General features: G+C 40.8%; 1 protein-coding gene across 1 annotated transcript in view; it reads left to right on the top strand.

Annotated features, from left to right (window-relative positions):
• LOC124789084 (cilia- and flagella-associated protein 45-like) overlaps nucleotides 1-18,503 on the top strand; it is a 42,539-nt gene extending 24,036 nt beyond the window's left edge. Inside the window, exons 3-5 of the mRNA XM_047256375.1 lie at nucleotides 5,828-6,001; nucleotides 18,080-18,295; nucleotides 18,462-18,503. Of these exons, the coding sequence (XP_047112331.1) occupies nucleotides 5,828-6,001; nucleotides 18,080-18,295; nucleotides 18,462-18,503 (432 nt within the window). The remainder of the gene's footprint in view (nucleotides 1-5,827; nucleotides 6,002-18,079; nucleotides 18,296-18,461) is intronic.
• The last annotated feature ends 2,198 nt before the right edge of the window (nucleotides 18,504-20,701 follow it).

The raw sequence follows: 20,701 nt of genomic DNA, 5'->3' as shown, positions 1-20,701 counted from the left end.
TAGGCTGTAGGGAAGGGACCGTTTGATGTGGAATGGGTGGCAGCTGTCATAATGGAGGTACTGTTGCTTGTTGGTGGGTCTGATGTGGACAGACGTGTGAAGCTGGCCATTGGACAGATGGAGGTCAATGTCAAGGAAAGTGGCATGGGATTTGGAGTAGGACCAGGTGAATCTGATGGAACCAAAGGAGTTGAGGTTGGAGAGGAAGTTCTGGAGTTCTTCTTCACTGTGAGTCCAGATCATGAAGATGTCATCAATAAATCTGTACCAAACTTTGGGTTGGCAGGCCTGGGTAACCAAGAAGGCTTCCTCTAAGTGACCCATGAATAGGTTGGCGTACGAGGGGGCCATCCTGGTATCCTGGTACCCATGGCTGTTCTCTTTAATTGTTGGTATGTCTGGCCTTCGAAAGTGAAGAAGTTGTGGGTCAGGATGAAGCTGGCTAAGGTAATGAGGAAAGAGGTTTTAGGTAGTGTGGCAGGTGATTGGCGTGAAAGGAAGTGCTCCATCGCAGCGAGGCCCTGGACGTGCGGAATATTTGTGTATAAGGAAGTGGCATCAATGGTTACAAGGATGGTTTCCGAGGGTAACAGATTGGGTAAGGATTCCAGGCATTCGAGAGAGTGGTTGGTGTCTTTGATGAAGGATGGGGGACTGCATGTAATGGGTTGAAGGTGTTGATCTATGTATGCAGAGATACGTTCTGTGGGGGCTTGGTAACCAGCTACAATGGGGCGGCCAGGATGATTGGGTTTGTGAATTTTAGGAAGAAGGTAGAAGGTAGGGGTGCGGGGTGTCAGTGGGGTCAGGATGTTGATGGAGTCAGGTGAAAGGTTTTGTAGGGGGCCTAAGGTTCGGAGGATTCCTTGAAGCTCTGCCTGGACATCAGGAATGGGATTACCTTGGCAAACTTTGTATGTGGTCTTGTCTGAAAGCTGACGCAGTCCCTCAGCTACATACTCCCGGTGATCAAGTACCATGGTCGTGGAACCCTTGTCCGCCGGAAGAATGACGATGGATCGGTCAGCCTTCAGATCACGGATAGCTTGGGCTTAAGCGGTGGTGATGTTGGGAGTAGGATTAAGGTTTTTTTAAGAAGGATTGAGAAGCAAGGGAGGGGGGGGGGAGATCCTTCTTTGTAGTTGATTCTTGGGGGTGGAAAGAGGATTTGGGGTTGTGTGAGGATGTGGCTTGAGAGAGACACATTCTACCCACCGGCCCTTCCCTCCACTCCTAAAGTGGTGTTCCATCACCCACCCAACACATTCAAAATAGTAGTCCATCCCTCTGCCACTTACACTCCCAGCCCAAGGTGCTGCCCAACCCACTATCCAGCACCTCCTACTCTAGTCCTGTCACAAGCTTATCGTACCCTGCCAGAGGCTGGGCCATCTGTGAAAGAAGCCAACTCTGCTGCTAACATGGTACAGCCTTTTATGTTGGTTTGACTACCAACCAGCTCTCCAGGAGTATGAATGGCCACCACCAAACTGTTGTCAAGGAAAAAGTTGACCTTCTGGTGGCACAACATGCAGATGAGCACAAGATGGTAAATTCAATGGCTGCTTCACAACCCGAGCCATCTGGATCCTTCCCTCCACCACCTGCTTCCATGAACTATGCAGATGAGGGTTATCTTCACAACACATCCTACACTCTTGTAATCATTATGCACTCAATCTAATGTAAGCTACTGTCCTTGCATCTTCACCCAACAGTTTCCCCTTTCCAATTCATGTCCACTTGTAGCCTTCATCGTGTACCATTTCATGCCAGCCACCAAAACTATACCTACCATCGCTCCTTCATTCCTAACCAGCAAACCAGCCTCCCTCAAAGCCGCTAGCCACCAATCCCCAGTCCCTCTCCTTACATCCCATCTCCTCACCCACCCAATCCAACACTATCCCCACCACAACCAGCACCATCTTCCGCAAAATAGCATTAGCAAATTAGCAATGTCAGTGTAGCTGGCACCATGTAGGAGTGCAGGTGTGTGTGTGTGTGTGTGTGTGTGTGTGTGTGTGTGTGTGTGTGTGTGTGTGTATTTGCTTACTCCAGCTTGTCAAAGGATAACTCTGAAAGCTAGCAAGTTTTCCTTCTTCTTTGTGTGCCTATCGACAATTCAATGCTTCTGCTATTTGGTGAGTGATCTGCTTTAATCCTAAAGCATTTGCATTCTACAAGAACTTTCCTACCTTTAACTGTATGATGATGTGAAAGTGAGCTAATTTTACCAGGTCTGTATGAAGCTGCTAAATGAATGAAAGTCCTCGCATTACGGCATTTTTTCTGTATTGTCACTTTGTACACACACTTTTGCTGCTACATCCATCCTGTCATACAGTTCCAGAAATGAACAAACAAAAATAAACAGAGTTCACACTAATTCTTTCACATTAATACTGAAAGGACTACAGTTTTCATCGGTTAATAAACAGTTCACAAAAAACACTGTTTGATAGCTCAAATATTATGCAGATCATGAAAGTTCACATGGAATTTATGATCCTTCAGAAGAAAACCTCATTTCTCTCCAAAAAATGCCAGATTTTTGTCAGTGTTCTCTGTGACTTATCATAAAAGTTCATCAATAAACCAAATTCTACAAAAAATTACTGTTACTCATTCTCAATGAAAATATCTAGAGCTGTGTGTCAGAGCTGTCCATAGACTCCTCCCAACTCTCACATGAAATTCCTCTCCCAGTACCAAAGTGCTCAAAAGATCTATTCTCTGACTGGCTAAACGCCACAGTAGCCAATCAACTTCCAATTTGAATTCAGATAACCCAGTACTCTCCCTCCTTAGACTAACCCCTGTTCTGAAATCAGTTTAGATGGAATTACATAATGACACTTTTCCAAAAAAGGCAAATAAAGTAGATTGTTTGAAGGATTGAAGTAAGTTTTATGTTTAGACAACACTGAAAACTAGTTATTTTACAATTAGCATTTTCCCCCATGTACGTGACTGATGTCAGAACTGCACAGTCAGATTCCCAGACTGTCTCACACTTAGTTATTCACTATTTCAGTGATTTCTTATCCATATACATGCTGCATTCATTTGCTCATTCACTCAGACAGCATAACAGACCATAATAATAATATTAAACACACTACTTTTTGTAAGATGAAACCATTGCATAATTTATGCCATTAAACAAAATATTGTTTAATTATTTATTTTGTTGACTAAGTGTTGAGTTTAAGTTATCATCTGAAGTACTTTCAGAAAACATAGTAAAAGTGTCTGAATGTTGAATGAAATGGAGAGTTATGAATTTTTAGTTTCCTAGGTAGTTTTAAATATTTCCAAAATTACTTTGGATAAGACATTGAGATTCATAAAACAGTTCAGTATTTTTATTTTGAAAGGCCCTATGAAATTTCATGTTGATTGGTGTCTAGAACAGGTCTGTATTAATTGTGTGGTTAGTGAGTAATTTAGTCGATATGCAAAGCGTATGAATGAACCTAGGCTTGCAACAGTCAGTAAGCACAAAATGACAGATGGCATGCTCCTTAGTGAGGGAACACATTTCACAGGGCATCAGAAATGAGTCTTACAGCTTTCTAACTGTCAATGCATATCACTACACCACAACAAATTATTGACTGTCTACAAAGTAAAGAAAGTAAAAAAAGTATAGAAAGCGTTTTTTGGATGTAGGGACATGAAGAAAGGTGGTGAAATAAGACCTTGCACAGTTACTCACACAATGTTTGATAGGATACACAATGGTTGAAATTGTAACAATGCTGTAATTGTTTAACCTTCAAGAAAGAGAGGAGGGAATATAGAACGGTTTATAAGCCCATGAATCTGTTAGTGTTATACAAGATTTATACAAAAATCCTTATTAGTCATGAAGGAAAATAGTTTTAGACTTTAACCAAGGAAAAGAACATGCTGGCTTCAGAAGCAGGTGTAGCACAATTAACTAAATATGTCAATGAAGTTATAAAAAGAAGCAGGGAATATACTTACCATGTTTTATGGGTTTATGGAGTATGAGAAAGTGTTTGACAGTCAAAATAAAATCTGTATTGGCAACACTTGAGAACTAAGGAGTACAAGCTACTTATATAGGTTTGTGGAAGAGTATATAGAAAAAACTAGCAGCTCCTCTTCAATTAAGCAGTGAGAGTGAAAATTTCAGAATGTAGAAAGTATTTGCTTCAAATCTAGAATAGCGTTGGCAAAGGATGGTGAAACTGAACAGAACAAATATGGCAGTACCTATGAAATTAATTGCAGTTGGACCAAAATAACATGCAGCATTGGCATATTGATTCCACACCAGGAAAGTTTCAGTTATTTGTGAAAAATCTTGATACAGTGTTAGAATTATAAAATACTTTGAAGAACAAAAGCCAAAAGCTTGTAAGATATTAATAGAACTACAAACAGAATTACAACAGTTTGTTCTAACTTAATGAGTCATGTTTTTAGTGATGTATGTAACATATAACTAAAATGGGAACTTTTCAGGTAAGTTAAGCTATGCCATTTTTAATCCTTTTTATAAAGCAGCATCATTTTTCAGTCTAGTCTGTAAAGTAACGTGTGTAAGAGGAGTGTCACATTCAAATAGACATACTTTACGTAGTAAATCACAGTTTTTGGTCCTAGATGCATCTGTGTACCAAGGTAAACGTACTATAAATGTCATCATTGCAGGAACAGCTCAGCATAGTGTAATTGTGCTGCTCTTCCATTGCATTTAGTGAATCCACACAGAAGATGCTTATTGATCATATCTTCAATAGCAAACCTTTCCATATTGCTATGTAACACTGTCAACATAGAACCAACACTGCTGTCATGTGTCTCAGTGCAACTGGTTAGTTTTGGGTATAGATCCTCCTAATAAAGAGGTGTTAACTGATCCCTGTGTTGTTAAGGGACTATTTTATCCCTTAAAGCTATTTTCATTAATCAAGTATGTCAACAGTTGAAACCATTATTAACCAACATAATACTGTACTTGCTTAGCATAGGCATCCACAAAAAGGAGGGGGGGGGGGAGTAAGACTGGGAACTAAGACATTTATTCATTACAGTACTCTTATACATTTCTGGAAATGATTGTGTGTGTTCTGGCAGACTTCAGATGTAGGTGACTCGAGCATAGTGAGGACAATTACATTGAGAAATATTATGATTTTAGCAATAACAGCATAACTTATGTTTGTTTGGTTGTTACACTGTTCATATATTCATGGGAAATTAAACAGTTTCCTTTGCTGCAGTTGTTTGTGCTGACCCAATTTCACTGCAGATACTAACCACTGAAGTATACTGCTGACAAAGAGTCCACAAACATTTTTTGTGTTGATTCACACTTTAAAAAATCTCTAACAAATGTATGATGTCCAGGCGAGGCCCAAAGGAACAGTCCAGCAGTCCTGTGGTATAATAAGTTTTCCATGTCTCCTATAAAATTTATCTCTTGTAGCATGACACGCATCCCAACTTACCAAGTCAGTTATATAGAAAATGGCAAATGTAGAGTCTTTACTACCAAATTTTAGGGAAAGAGTGCTAATACAAACAGTTGGCTTGATACAGTTTGCAGATCACAAAACTGTTATAATTAGTCATATTTAAGAGACAGTAACAAAATAAATTTTGACCAATATTTTGTGAATAAATTTTTGTGAAACTTATTTTACAGAAATTCTTAGTGCTAAGAAATGCAATAATTATGCTGCTCTTTGTTTTAGAATGATTAATGTGTCTATAATTATTATATCAATATGTTACACTCTGATATTTCATATGTTTTTAGCATTGGCCATTAAAAACAAAAATTTTGCAGGTTCAGGAATACTTATGCCGAAAGGCGGCTCAACATAGGTCTCGTCAACAACAGCAAGAGAAGTTAAGACTGGCAAAAGAACAGGAACTGGCCCGTTTACGTTCTTTGCAAGAACGGCAACAAGACTTGCAAGAAAAAATGGAAGAAATATACGCACAGCGAGTACAAGATGAGGTAATTTATAAATACAGTTCATAAAATACCAAATGACAATAAGAAGAGGCAGTTAGACTAGGACTGATACTCCCACATGAAGCAGCAAGCACTGTTGAATCTCTAGCTTTAGAATATTTAAACATACAAAAAGTGTAGATAGAAGAAATTGATGAACATTACTACTGCTTTATTCACATATGATGTAGTGATTGTATTTTTGCTGTTGTGACAACAGATTAACTTTGTACTCTGAAGTTTTAATCTCGTGACCGGAAAGAGACAAGTCAATGAAAATGGAAGTCATTACTGCTGAGCTTTTGAACTCACACCCTTCTTCAGAATAGAGGCTTGTCTTCGCAGACATATATACTTCAGATGAGAGGCATTACTCATTTGCAGGAGTTGACAGTGAAGTATTTTGTTCCGAGAAATAAGCACACTGGACAAGAAATTAGTCACCCTCTGGAAGAATCATGCCAATACCATGTAACATCCTCTCCAACCTAGGCAGTAGCTTTAATTTGAGTAGGGAGGGACTCCACAAGTTTCTTCAGGTATGCCATATTTAGCTGAAGCTACTCATTGATTATTAGACCCAATAGAGCTACAAAATTGCAGGGATGTTGAATGCTATGTTCACCTGTTGCTCTGTATAGTCTCAGGCATTTCCTATGGGAATAAGACTGAGTGATTTAGCAGGGCAGTTCAGGTGTGATGGTGTTCCTGAGTGTGCATCAAACTGGGAATACGTGTATTCTGCTCTGTGATATGGCTGTCATCATCTTGTAAGACTCTGAGTGTCCACAGTAGACTTATCATGAAGGTGTGGAAGAAAGGGGAACATTTGGTCATTGAGAATGTTGAACTAAACATCCTGATTCATGTTCTCTCTGTCTTGAATCAGTGGGTCAAAGTCATGACAAGAAAAACACCACAAAACTACCTTTAGGCTGAATTACATCCTCATACTGCCAGCTAAATGCCTCCTTGGGCCATTGGTGGACTTGATACCTTGCATCATTTGAAAATAGGTGAAACTGTGATATGTTTGATCACTCTAGACATCGACAGTCAGGCACTGTCAAATTTCTGTGTTGTTTGGTCCATTGTGGACGAACAACTTTTTGTGCCACTGTGAGAAATGGCCTTTTGCGATGTGCCCTATTCTGAATACCTACTGCATGCATTTCCCTTCAAGATGTTTGCTGGGAAGCTGACTAACACGCTCCTGCATTCTCTGGCATTGGCAATGCCTTTCTGGCATGAAACTGACTGTCATTACAAGGTGTAAGACTCATCTCCGAGATGTTGGCTAGGATCTTTTTGTGGCACTGTTCATAAGGCATGTTACATGGCTGCAAGTGATACACCATTCCTTATAGACATATTGGACAGCCACATTGATGACACAACTAGAATTGCCATGAAACTAAATATAAGAACTAAAGAAAAATTAAGAAATTGTGTATGTTACTTAACAGGAAACATTCTATCAAAAACTGACAACATTCATACAGCGTACATTGTGTCATAGATGAATAAAGAAATCCTCAGTCAGACACCAAAATCTTGGACATAGGCATGTCTAAAAATGATTGCTACTTTCTACCAGCGTGTCATATCTTCATATTGACCCATATTACTGAACTGATTCCATACAACCAACTGGCACATAAACACCATTTGAATGGCTTACGAAAATGAAACAGGCGAAAAGGAATACAAATGTCTCAAAAATGAGATTCACAGAAAGTGCAAAATGGCTAAACGGGAATGGCTAGAAGACAGATGTAAGGATGTAGAAACGTGTATCACAAGGGGTAAGATGGATACTGTCTACAGGAAAATTAAAGAGACCCTTGGAGAAAAGAGAACCACCTGCATCAATATCAAGAGCTCAGATGGAAAACCCAACCCAAGCAAGGGAAAGCAGAAAGGTGGAGGGAATATATAGAGGGTCTATACAAGGGTGATGTACTTCAGGGCAATATTATGGAAATGAAAGGGGGCATAGATGAAGATGGAATGGGAGATATGATACTGCATTAAGAATTTGACAGAACCTTGAAAGACTTAAGTCAAAGCAAGGCCTCGGGAGTAGGCAACATTACATTAGAACTACTGATAGCCTTGGGAGAGCCAGCCATGACAAAACCCTTCCATCTGGTGGGCAAGCTGTATGAGACAGACAAAATACCCTCAGACTTCAAGAAGATTATAATAATTCCAATCCCAAAGAAAGCAGGTGTTGATAGGTGTGAAAATTACCAAACTATCAGTTTAATAAGTTATGGTTGTAAAATAATAACTCAAATTCGTTACAGATGAATGAAAAAACTGGTTGAAGCCGACCTAGGGGTAGATCAGTTTGGATTCTGTAGAAATGTTGGAACATATGAGGCAATAGTGCCTCTATGACTTATCTTAGAAGATAAGGCAAATCTACGTTTTTAGCATACACAGACTTAGAGAAAGCTTTTGACAATGTTGAATGGAATACCCTGTTTCAAAGTCTGAAGACAGCAAGACAGCAGGGATAAAATACAGGGAGCAAAAGGCTATTTACAGTTCATACAGAAATCAGGTAGCAGTCGTAAGATGCGAGGGGCATGAAAGGGAAGCAGTAGCTGAGAAGGGAGTGAGACAGTGTTATAGCCTATCTGTGATGTTATTCAATCTGTATATTGAGCAAGCAGTAAATGAAACAAAAGAACAATTTGGAGTAGGAATTAAAATCCATGGAGAAGAAATAAAAACTTTGAGGTTTGCCGACGGCATTGTACTTCTGTCAGAGATAGCAAAAGACCTGGAAGAGCAGCTGAACAGAATGGACAGTGTCTTGAAAGGAGGATATAAGATGAACATCAACAAAAGCAAAATGAGGATAATGGAATGTAGTTGAATTAAATCAGGTGATGCTGAGGGAATTAGATTAGGAAATGAGACACTTAAAGTTGAAAAGGAGTTTTGCTATTTGGGGAGCAAAATAACTGATGATGATCAGAGTAGAAAGGATATAAAATGTAGACTGGCAATGGCAAGAAAAGTGTTTCTGAAGAAGAGAAATTTATTAACATCAAATATAGAGTTAAGTGTAAGGAAGTTTTTTCTGAATGAATTTGTATGGAGTGTAGCTATGTATGGAAGTGAAACATGGATAATAAACAGCCTAGACAAGAAAAGAATAGAAGTTTTCAAAATGTGGTGCCATACAAGAATGCTGAAGACTAGATGGTTAGATCATGTAACTAATGAGGAGGTACTCAACAGAATTGAGGAGAAGAAGAATTTGTGGCACAACTTGACTAGAAGAAGGGATCGGTCGCTAGGACACATTGTGGGGCATCAAGGAATGGCCAATTTAGTGCTGGAGGGAAGCGAGGAGGGTAAAAATCATAGAGGGATACCAAGAGATGAATACGCTAAGCAGATTCTGAAGGATGTAGGTTGCAGTAGTTTTTCGGAGATGAAGAGGCTTGCACTGGATAGAGTAGCATGGAGAGCTGCATCAAACCTGTCACTGGACTGAAGACCACAACAACAACAACGAAAAGGCTGACATGTAGACTGACTTCCTTGCACACAATGCCAAATGCGCAAAACTTGCAGAAACAAATAGAAATGTGTGCAAATGTCATATGCTGCTTTCTTTAATTTTTGCTACTTAACATAATTCCACTTTTATTCAGGGTGATTATAATTAAAAGTTCCAGTTTGAAAACACTGTAAAAAAGAATCATTGTTCAGACTGACATGAAATTTCAACTGAATGAAAAAATGAAATGATCGTACGGCATTGTTGGCCGGGAGGCCCCATGAGGCAGAGTTTGGCTGCCGTATTGCAAGTCCTTTTTTTCAATTGACGCCACTTCAGCAACTTATGGATCAGTGATGATGAAACTGATGATGAAGGACACACAACACCCAGTCCCCTGCTGGGAATAAAACCCGGACTCCCTGTGTGGTGGGCAGAAACGATACCGCTATGCTACGGAGGCGGACTTCAGCTGAATGTTATTGAAGAACTGGGAAATGAAACTTCCTGGCAGATTAAAACTGTGTGCCGGACCGTGACTTGAACTCAGGACCTTGCCTGTTGTGGACAAGTGCTCTACCAACTGAGCTACCCAAGTATGACCCACACCCCATCCTCACAGCTTTACTTCCGCCCGTACCTCGTCTCCTACTTTCCAAACTTCACAGAAGCTCTCCTGCGAACGTTGCAGAACTAGCACTCCTGGAAGAAAGGATATCGCAAAGACATGGCTTAGCCACAGCCTGGGGGATGTTTCCAGGGTCAGATTTTCACTCTGCAGCAGAGTGTGCGCTGATATGAAATTTCCTGGCAGATTAAATCTGTGTGCCGGACTGAGACTCGAACTCGCGACCTACGCCTTTTGCAGGCAAGTGCTCTACCAGCTGAGCTACCCAAGCACGACTCATGCTCCATACTCACAGCTTTACTTCTGCCAGTACCTCGTCTCCTACTTTCAAAACTTCACAGAAGCTCTCCTGCGAACGTTGCAGAACTACCACTCCTGGAAGAAAGGATATCACGGAGACATGGCTTAGCCACAGTCTGGGGGATGTTTCCAGAATGAAATTTTCACTCTGCAGTGGAGTGTGTGCTGATGTGAAAATTCCTGGCAGATTAAAACAATTTTATATGATCCTTGTTGTGGGATGGATGTGTCACTTTCCATGACATCCCAAATCCTCATCACAACTCTCTCCAACACTCTCTCAACAAAATATGAGGGTGTCCTGGAAAGTATTGCCCCCAAATTTTTAATGTGAAAACACTTAAGGCTTTTTAAATAAAACAAACATTATTAAAATTCTACATCTTTCTTCATCATGTCTACATAGTTATTTCCCAAGATAGTTACCCTGCCAGTGAACACATTTCTGCCAATAAGACATCAGTTTGTAGCTACTGTCACTGCAGAATGATTGGCTTTGTTAACAGAGCCATAAACTCACCTCTGCTTGCATTGCTTCATCACTACCAAAATGAAGTCATCAAAGATGTTCTTTAAGTTTTATAAAAACATGAAAATCAGATGGGTCCAAGATAGGATAGTATGAAGCAAGATTGATGACATTGAACCCAAGGTACTGGATTGTTGCTGATGTCACATTGCTCATATGTGGTCTGGCATTGTCAGTGTGGAAACATGCAAGAAACTGACTGCGTCAGCCATCAACACCGCTCAAACCACCAGACAAAGGAACGGCAGTGGCAAAGACTTCCAGTCTCAGAAGACATGCCAACTGCAATCACCAATGGTGCATCACATGCAAGGGGATGCCAAGTGCAACCACCAGTGCTGCATCACATGCAAGGGGAACCAAACTGCCTCCAGTTCCAATCCATTATAGAGGAGAGTACATGATGCTTTACCATCCCATCAAACAGAATCTGGCGAGCAACTTATTCTTTGACATCTTGGGTTGTCGGGTGTTCTGCTGGATATCAGCGTCGTACTTGCACGATATTTCGGTCACGTAGCTCGTAACCTTCATCAGGTGCGACCTCTCTTTTTTTTAGTCCTCAGTCTTCTGACTGGCTTCATGTGGCCCTCCACGAATTTCTTTCCTATGCCAATCTCTTCATCTCAGAGTAGCACTTGCAACCTATGTCCTCAGTTATTTGCTGGATGTATTCCAATCTCTGTCTTCCTCTACAGCTTTTGCCCTCTACAGCCCTCTCAGTCTCAGGTCGCACCTGATGAAGGTTACGAGCTACATGACCAAAATATCGTGCAAGTACGACGCTGATATCTGGCAGATCACCCGACAACCCAAGATGTCATTAGATCGCCGGGAAAGCCTGAAGAGTTACAACTTATTCTTTATCAGATATGCAGGAACGGATCTCTACAAGATTTTCCTACACATTGCTGAAGATCATGCTGTTGTAACTGGCTTCCTTATCAACAGTGTCTGCCTCCAGTAGCTGAGTGGTCAGTGTGACAGACTGTCAATCCTAAGGGCCCGGTTCAATTCCTGGCTGGGTTGGAGACTTTCTCCACTCAGGGACAGGGTGTTGTGTTGTCCTAATTATCATCATTTCATCCCCATTAACACGCAAGTTGCTGAAGTGGTGTCAGATCGAAAGACTTGCACCCAGCGAACGGTTTACCTGACAGGAGGGCCTAGTCACGCAACATTTACATTTCATCAACAGTAACTTCAGTTTCTACTCAAATGCATTGGCTCCCAAGAAACCTATCAAGGTCATATTTAGAGGCTTCCCAAACTCCCTTGACCCCTGCTACATCCTGGATGAAGTAGTTATCACAAGATACAATGAGCAGTCAGTGTCCGACATGAAATCACCAAGGATACACAAATAGATAATCGTGATTCTCGTCATTGTTCCTGACAGTAGAGAACAGGAAAATCTATAGTGTCACATCTGTGTGTACCTACTGAGTGGCAGTGGAAGGCCTAACACCAAGCACCACCATCACAGTAAGAGGATTATGTCACTCATCATTGTGCCATACCTCCTCAATGTGTCAAGTATAATGGGGAGCACCATGCCAATGAAAGTGCCTTGACCTCTGCATACAGAAGCCCATCTGCACCCACTGTTATGTTGATCATGTCACCAGCTACCATGGATGTCCAAACGACTTTCTTTTCTCTCTCTCTCTTTTTTTTAGTCCTCAGTCTTCTGACTGGCTTCATGTGGCCCTCCACGAATTTATTTCCTATGCCAATCTCTTCATCTCAGAGTAGCACTTGCAACCTATGTCCTCAATTATTTGCTGGATCTATTCCAATCTCTGTCTTCCTCTACAGCTTTTACCCTGTACAGCTCCCTCTAGTACCATGGAAGTCATTCCCTGATGTCTTAACAGATTTCCTATCACCTTGTCCCTTCTTCTTGTCAGTGTTTTCCACATATTCCTTTCCACTCCGATTCTGTGCAGAAGCTCCTCATTCCTTACCTTATCAGTCCATCTAATTTTCGACAGTTGTCTATAGCACCACATTTCAAATGCTTCAATTCTCTTCTGTTCCAGTTTTCCCACAGTCCACATTTCACTACCATACAATGCTGTGCTCCAAACATACATTCTCAGAAATTTCTCTCTCTAACAAATAAATGTCATGTGACTGGGGTCACCCGTCAGGTAGACCACACCTCAAATGCTTCAATTCTCTTCTGTTCCAGTTTTCCCACTGTCTATGTTTCACTACCATACATTGCTGTGCTCCAAACATACATTCTCAGAAATTTCTCTCTCTAATAAATAAATGTCGTGTGACTAGGGCCACCCATTGGGTAGACCATTCGCCGGGTGCAAGTCTTTCGATTTGATGCCACTTCAGTGACTTGCATGTCGACTATCTTTAATTAAGGCCTTTGTTTGATACTAGTAGACTTCTCTTGGCCAGGAATGCCATTTTTTGCCAGTGCTAGTCTGCTTTTGATTCTTCCTTGCTCTGTCCATCATTGCTGCCTAGGTAGCAGAATTCCTTAACTTCATCTACTTCATTACCATCAATCCTTGTGTTATGTTTCCCACTGTTCTCATTTGTGCTACTTCTCTTTACTTTCAGCTTTCTTCGAGTTACTCTCAATCCATATTCTGTACTCATTAGACTGTTCATTCCATTCACCAGATCATGTAATTCTTCTTCACTTTCACTCAGGATAGCAACATCATCAGCAAATTGTATCATTGATGTCCTTTGGCCTTGAATTTTAATTCCACTCCTGAGCGCTTCTTGTATTCTCATAATTTCTTCTTCACTGTACAGATTGAACAGGAGAGGCAAAAACTACGTCCCTGTCTTACAACCTTTTAATCCAACTTCATTCTTGGTCGTCTACTCTTATTATTCCCTCTTGGCTCTTGCACACGTTGTATATTACACATCTCTCCTTATAGTTTATCCCTATTTTTCTCAGAATTTTGAACATCTTGCACCATTTGACATTGTCAAATGTTTTTTCCAGGTCAACAAATGCTGTGAACATGTCTTGATTTTTCTTTAGTATTCCTTTCATTATCAGCTGCAATGTCAGAATTGCCTCTCTGGCGCCTTTACCTTTCCTAAAGCTGAACTCATCATTATCTAATGTATTGTCAATTCTCTTTTCCATTCTTCTGTATATTATTCTTGTCAGCAACTTGGATGCATAAGCTCTTAAGCTGTTATACTGATTGCTCAAGAGTTATTTCTTTTAACAAGCAACACAAAGCTCATGAACTATCATGAGGTTAGTCTAGTGCTGCTGATGCCTTCTGCAGTGCCCCACTCAGAGAGTGGTTGTGCAACTGGGAATGCACATTGAACGCAACAAAACATGACGTGCACTTTCCAAGTGTAGATGCAGACCACTGCTCAATGCTCAAACCAGTGCCAATGGTGCACCATGCTATCGCAACCCCCATCAAGAGCACTAATTAACTAATACAGCATCCAGGTAGTGCTGGCTCATCTCAAAAATGAATATTAAACCAGGCATCAATGTCAGAGTACCCAACTGGTGCTACTACTGGTCTGGTCATCCTAAAGTCAGTGGGGGAACTACAGTTTACATTTGTTCCATGTTATGCCATGGTCTTCTACATCTGTCAGCACTCATGACTGTTGAAGCAACTGCATTTGCTTTTGACACTGCACAGGGTTGCATTGCATCACCTTTAAAACCAGATTCCAACTGCTGAGAACACCACTGGATACTGGAGACTTCAAGCCATTGCTGTCCCTTGCAAGGAAGTCTTTCCGGGAATGTGATTTCAACGTGAAGCACGCCACTGGGATTCCAGGATCAGCAGTACCAGTGGCAGTTAGTACTGGATGCCATCAAGAATCATGACATGGTGATGCAGGGGCTGTGCCAACCTACCATTTATCCCAGCTAAGGACAACCTAATATAATTGACAATGGAATCTTCAAACTAGTACTGCATCCCATATATGCAAAGGTAGACAGTGTGATATCTTCCAACCATGTACCTTGTTCTGTCTAGAAGTTGACCTAACCTGGACTCCAAAACATGGGATTCCCCCAAGAAGACAGACTGGGACAGTTACATGGTGCAGCTGGCAGCTGAATTACCACAAGTACCCAATCCAGGTGATGTAGAATCAAGAAAGCTCTATACTTGGATGCCACTTGGAATGCCACACATAGATCAACTTTGTGTCTGTCACTTTCAAAGCACCTAATAGAGGGCATTGCAGAAAGGAACAGAGTATGACATAATTATCAGCACAGCCAGAATTCTGCAACAAAAAGGCTTTTAAATAGCATGCAGTGAGATGCCAAAAAAAGAACTAGAAGAGCATTGTAACTAAGCAAGGATAGACAGGATTACTGCACTATGCATCGATGATGGAACTGCTTGGCGAGGTACCAAACATTTTGTGTGGTAAACTCTCCACATGCTACCTCTTCAAGTGGGCAATGAAGTGATCATTGAACTGAACGTGAAAGCAGAAGGTCTAGCTGATGTATGCAGTGACACATTCACATTCATTGATAATCTTTGGGTGACAACTAGATCGCCGTAGTCAACAACTGTCTCCCACTCTTCCTTGATGCCAAAGAGGAAGAAGACAACATTGGACCAATCACAGCCAATGAGGTCCACCAGCAACTCAACTTTCTCAATACACAGAAGTCAAGGGAAGCTGATGTCATCAACACAACAACATGTTGAAGCAGATGCTGCAACTAAACACATATCTGGAATCTTCAGCTCTGTCAAAGAGACTGGAATTTACCCAAAAGCCTGGAAGCATGCAGAGATAGTTGCCATTCCAAAGCCTCGTGAGGCTGCATGAGCTCCCAAAAGCTACAGACCCATCAGCTTGCTGCCAGCACTATCGAAAGTATCCAAGAGGGCCTACCTGTATTGCCTGCTCCAACATACTGAAGATGAAGACATTCCTCTTGATGTCCAGTATGCTTTTCATCGTGGACATTCCACCACTCACCAACTCCTTTGTCTGGTTGAAGAGGCCATGGAAGCAACAGACCACTCACAGTACTTCGGAGACCTCCTGCTGAATGTCCTACAAGCTGTTGACTCTGTATAGCATGAGGGTTTTCTGTACAAGCTCTTGCTGGGACTCCCAACATCATATGTGCAGCTGATACACAGCAACCTCCAAGACCACACATTACATGCATGAGCTGGGTCTATTATCTCCATGTAATATTAAATCCAAGCTGGCATCACCTAAGACTCCATGATTGGGCCGTCTGTCTATCCTATATATGTACAGTGGACCTACCATGGACTACATGAGTACAATTAGTGCTGTATGTTTATGATGCAGTGCTATATAAAATAGTGGCAGCATACATCTGGTGCATTGGCAGCTTCAAATGATTGTCGACAACCTAAACAGTTCTCCAACAACATGGTGACCAGAAATGTGGTGAACTGTGACAGCTTAACAGTGACAAGGTTCACCCTCACACAGAATCCAAGGCACTTATCGCAAATACAATTTCAAAAGAAACGTGCATCTACTGGTGGCAGAGGAAAGAAGACCCAACAGTCTCTAAAGGCACTAACAGAAGTCAGGGAAAGAAGAAGACAACCACACATCAACTGAAGGCAAAGCACTTCATGCTCTTACTTCACACAACACAGGGCAAGGGAGTCCTGTCTGTTTGGGGAGTGGTGGTGATATGTTGCTGGTAGAGGAGTTGTAACAGCAGAATGAGTCACTCAGGAGAGCTCATTGACTTCAAATGTGGACTAGTCATTGAATGTCACCTGAGCAAAAAATTCATCATGGACATTTCAGCCCTTCTAAAGCTGCCCACATCGACTGTTGTTGGATGTGGTTTTGAAGTGGAAATGTGAAGAACAAACACAACTAAACCAAGACCAGACAGACCTCATGTCCTGATGGACAGGGACCATCAAGCATTGGGAGGATGATTGTAAAAAGTTGCATGAAATCTGTGGAATGAATCACTCATGAGTTCCAAAGTGCTACCAGTGATCAAGCAAGGACAGTGACTGTTCGTAGAGAATTAAAAAGATTGGTGTACATTGGTCGAGCAGCTCCTCATAAGAAACATATTTCTGTAGTCATTGCTAAGCAACGTTTGAGGTGTGAAGAGCAATGCTGCTGGACAATGGTTGACTGGAAATGAGTGATTTGGAGTAATGAATCATGCTGTACCCTGTGACAGCCCCAATGGAAGGGCTTGAGTTTGACGAATGCTAGGAGAACATGACCTATCATGTTAGTGCTAACAGTAAATATGGAGGAGATGGTGTTACTGTATGGGGGGTTTTCAAGGATAGGATGTAGTACGCTTATTTCACTTAAGAAAATGCTAAACTCAGAAGAATATGAACAAATTTTACAGCATTATGTACTGCTACAGTAAAGGAGTAGTTTGGATATGATGACTGTTTGTATCAGCACGGCAATCACCCTGTCATAAAGCAGCATCTGTGATGAAATGGTTTGTGGACAATAACAACCCTGAAAAGGACTGGCCTGCCCAGAATCCTAATGTAATGCCCTGGGCCCTTAGGGATGAATAATTAGAACATTGTTTTCATTCCAGGCCCCAGTGTCCAACATCAGTATCTTAACACTCAATGGGGTACCTTTGAGGTGAGTTAGAACATTGCTTCCATTCCAGACCCCAATGTCCAATGTCACTATCTTATCTGAGTTCAGCTCTTGAGGAAGAATGGGCTGCCATTCCTCCACAGACATTCAGACAGCTCACTGAAAATGTCTCGAGCAGAGTTCAAGCTGTCATCAAAGCGAAGGATGGACACGCCCCATATTAATGTCCATCAATAGCAGTCTAGATACTTTTGATCAGATAGTGTATTTTGCTGGGCCATAATGTGTCCTTTGAAAAGTAATTCTCCTGGATTAGTCAATCCTGGCCTTTTTCGTTGTTTCTTATGTCGAGTCATATTTTTGGTTTCCTAACACTATGTTTCCTATATTTTTCAGTTTAGAGTTTGGGAATGTTCATGTCTTCTATTTCTTTTTTTAATCTACTCCTATAGTTAACAGATATGTTTCTTCTGTGATAATCATGACTGACAAGGTTTGTTTTTGGTGGCCTCAAAATGCTAGATGGAACGTGAGTGGCGTCGAAGAGAGCTAGAGGCTGTCCGCAAGAAAGCACAGACAGATGAGGAGCTTAAGAAGGCACTTGCTGAGCAAGTCAAAGAGAGACAGCGCATTCAAGCACTGGAGATTGCAAGGGAAAAGCAGGAATTTGAGAAAGTGCAGAAGATACAGGAGCAGCTCGCAGAAAAGGAAAGACAGGAGCAACTGAAGAGATTACAGGTAAGAACATAAGTTCTGTAGGATCGTAGGATTGCCTTAGATACTGGTAAAAAATACAGGCACACTATGCTGAGAAAGTACCGTAAAAAAAAAAAAAAAAAAAAAAAAAAAAAAAAAAAAAAAAAAAAAAAAAAGGCATTCAGAGAATGTATGTTTCTCCTTGCAGGCAGTTATAATTGTGATTTTGAGCTCAGTATACTCCAAGTGATCTTGTAGTGGGAGAGAGTTATCACTGTGAATGTGGCCTGTGATATATGTCCTTTAACACATACATAAGATTCCTGGAAGGGAAGCTTACATCCATTACTCATGTCTGTAACAATGTTCATTGTAAACAAAATCTGATTTGGAGAACGCCCACAACTGTGAATCATGAGAACTGAATTAAAAATCTGTTGCAGTTGTAGCTAACATTCTCTTTTTCTTTCACGGATAGTTTTGGAGGCCTTACAGCTGCATTATCAGGTGCCTCCCAATAAATTGTTAAGTCATGAGCCTGCCCACCATACAGTTCATCAAGTGGCACCTGATAATGATGGAGCTGTAAAGCCTCCGAAACTACACCGGGGAGGGGGAGTACATTAGCTACAACTAAAGTGATTTTTAATTTAGTTATAATGTTCCTTGTGCCATAAACAAATACATTTATGGTTAAAACTGTACCATATTACTGCCAGATCTGAAATGAGAAAAGTTTGCAAGTTGAATATCGCTATTTCTAGTTTATTTTTCAAAAAAAGTTTAAAGTTATTAACCTGTTGAAGTAACACACAGTCAAAATTGCACTTCTTTCTCCAATTTAATTATTGGACATACAATTTTAGCTGTTATTTCAGATTAGCTGACATAAAGTTAAATGTCCTAAATAAATAGGCAGCAGTCAAAAAATTCCCTTGTAACCATTCAAATTAATCCAAACAAAATATATTACATGCATGGGCCACAAGGAAATCCCAGATAATTCCAAGAACACCCAAATCTCCTTAATAATGTGCAGTACAAATCTCATAATCAGAATAGTAAATCTTTACAAAAGTAAAATCTTTATGTAACAGTCACTGCCATTCTAACTACATGCATATCCCTATGTCTACCATACCATCTAAATCTACAGCTATACTCTGCAAACCACTGTTGAGTGCATGGTAGAGGGTATGTCCCACAGTACCAGTTATTAGGGCTTCTTCCAGTTCCAGTTCCATTCACATATTCAGCATGGGAAGAATGATTGTTTGAATGCCTCTGTGTGTGCAGTGATTATTCTAATCTTATCCTAAAGATCCCTATGTGAGTGACACATAGGAGGTTGTAATATACCGGTATTCCTAGAGTCATCATTTAAAGCCAGCTCTTGAAAATTTGTTTTGATAGACTTTCTTGGGATAGTTAACGTCTGTTTTCAAGAATCTTCCCATTCAGTTTCTTCAGTATCTCTGTGACTCACCACAGATCAAACAAACCTGTGACCATTCATGCTGCCCTTCTCTGTACACGTTCAGTATTCCCTGTTGGTCCAATTTGGTACAGGTCCCACACATTTGAGCAGTATTCTAGAACTGGTCACACTGGTGATTTATTGGCAATCTCCTTTGTAGACCAATTGCACTTCCCCAGTATTCTGCCAATAAGCCAAAGTCTATGACCTGCTTTAGCCACGACTGAACCTATGTGATAATTCCATTTAATATCGCTACCAAGTGTTACATTCCAGTATTTGTATGAGTTGGGTGATTCCAACAGTGACTCATTTATATTATAGTCAAAGGATACTACATTTTTTCATTGTGTGAAGTGCACAATATTACATTTTTGAACATTTATAGGAAGTTGCCAATTTTTGCACCACTTGGAAACCTTATCGAGACCTGACTGAATATTTCTGCAGTTTATTTCAGACAGTACTTCATTATAGATAACTGTATCATCTGCAAAAAGTCTGAGGTTACTATAAATGTTAGTCGCAAGGTCATTAATATACAATGTGAACAGCAAGGGTCCCAACAAACTTACCTGGGGCACACCTGAACTTACGTCTGCATCTGACGATGAGTGTCTACGCAGGGTAACATGCTGCATCCTCCCTAACAAAAAGCCCCCAATCCAGTCACAAATTCCACTTGATATGTCATATGATTGTACTTTTGACAATATGTGTAGATGTGGTACTGAGTTAAATGCTTGTTGGAAATCTATCTGCCTGCCTTGATCCAAAACTTTCAATGCGTCATGCGGGAAAAGTGCCAGTTGGGTTTCACAAGGTCATTGGTTTCAGAATCCATGCTGGTTGGCATTGAGGAGGTCATTCTGTTCAAGGTACCTCATTATGTTTGAGCTCAGAATATGTTCTAAGATTCTACAACAAATCGATGTCAAGGATATTGGGAAGCAGTTTTGTCAATCACTTCT

The sequence above is a fragment of the Schistocerca piceifrons genome, chromosome 3 (genome assembly GCF_021461385.2).
Source record: "Schistocerca piceifrons isolate TAMUIC-IGC-003096 chromosome 3, iqSchPice1.1, whole genome shotgun sequence".
Lineage (NCBI taxonomy): Eukaryota > Metazoa > Arthropoda > Insecta > Orthoptera > Acrididae > Schistocerca > Schistocerca piceifrons.
Note: the sequence above shows the minus strand (reverse complement) of the source record. Positions and strands in the feature narration are given on the sequence as shown.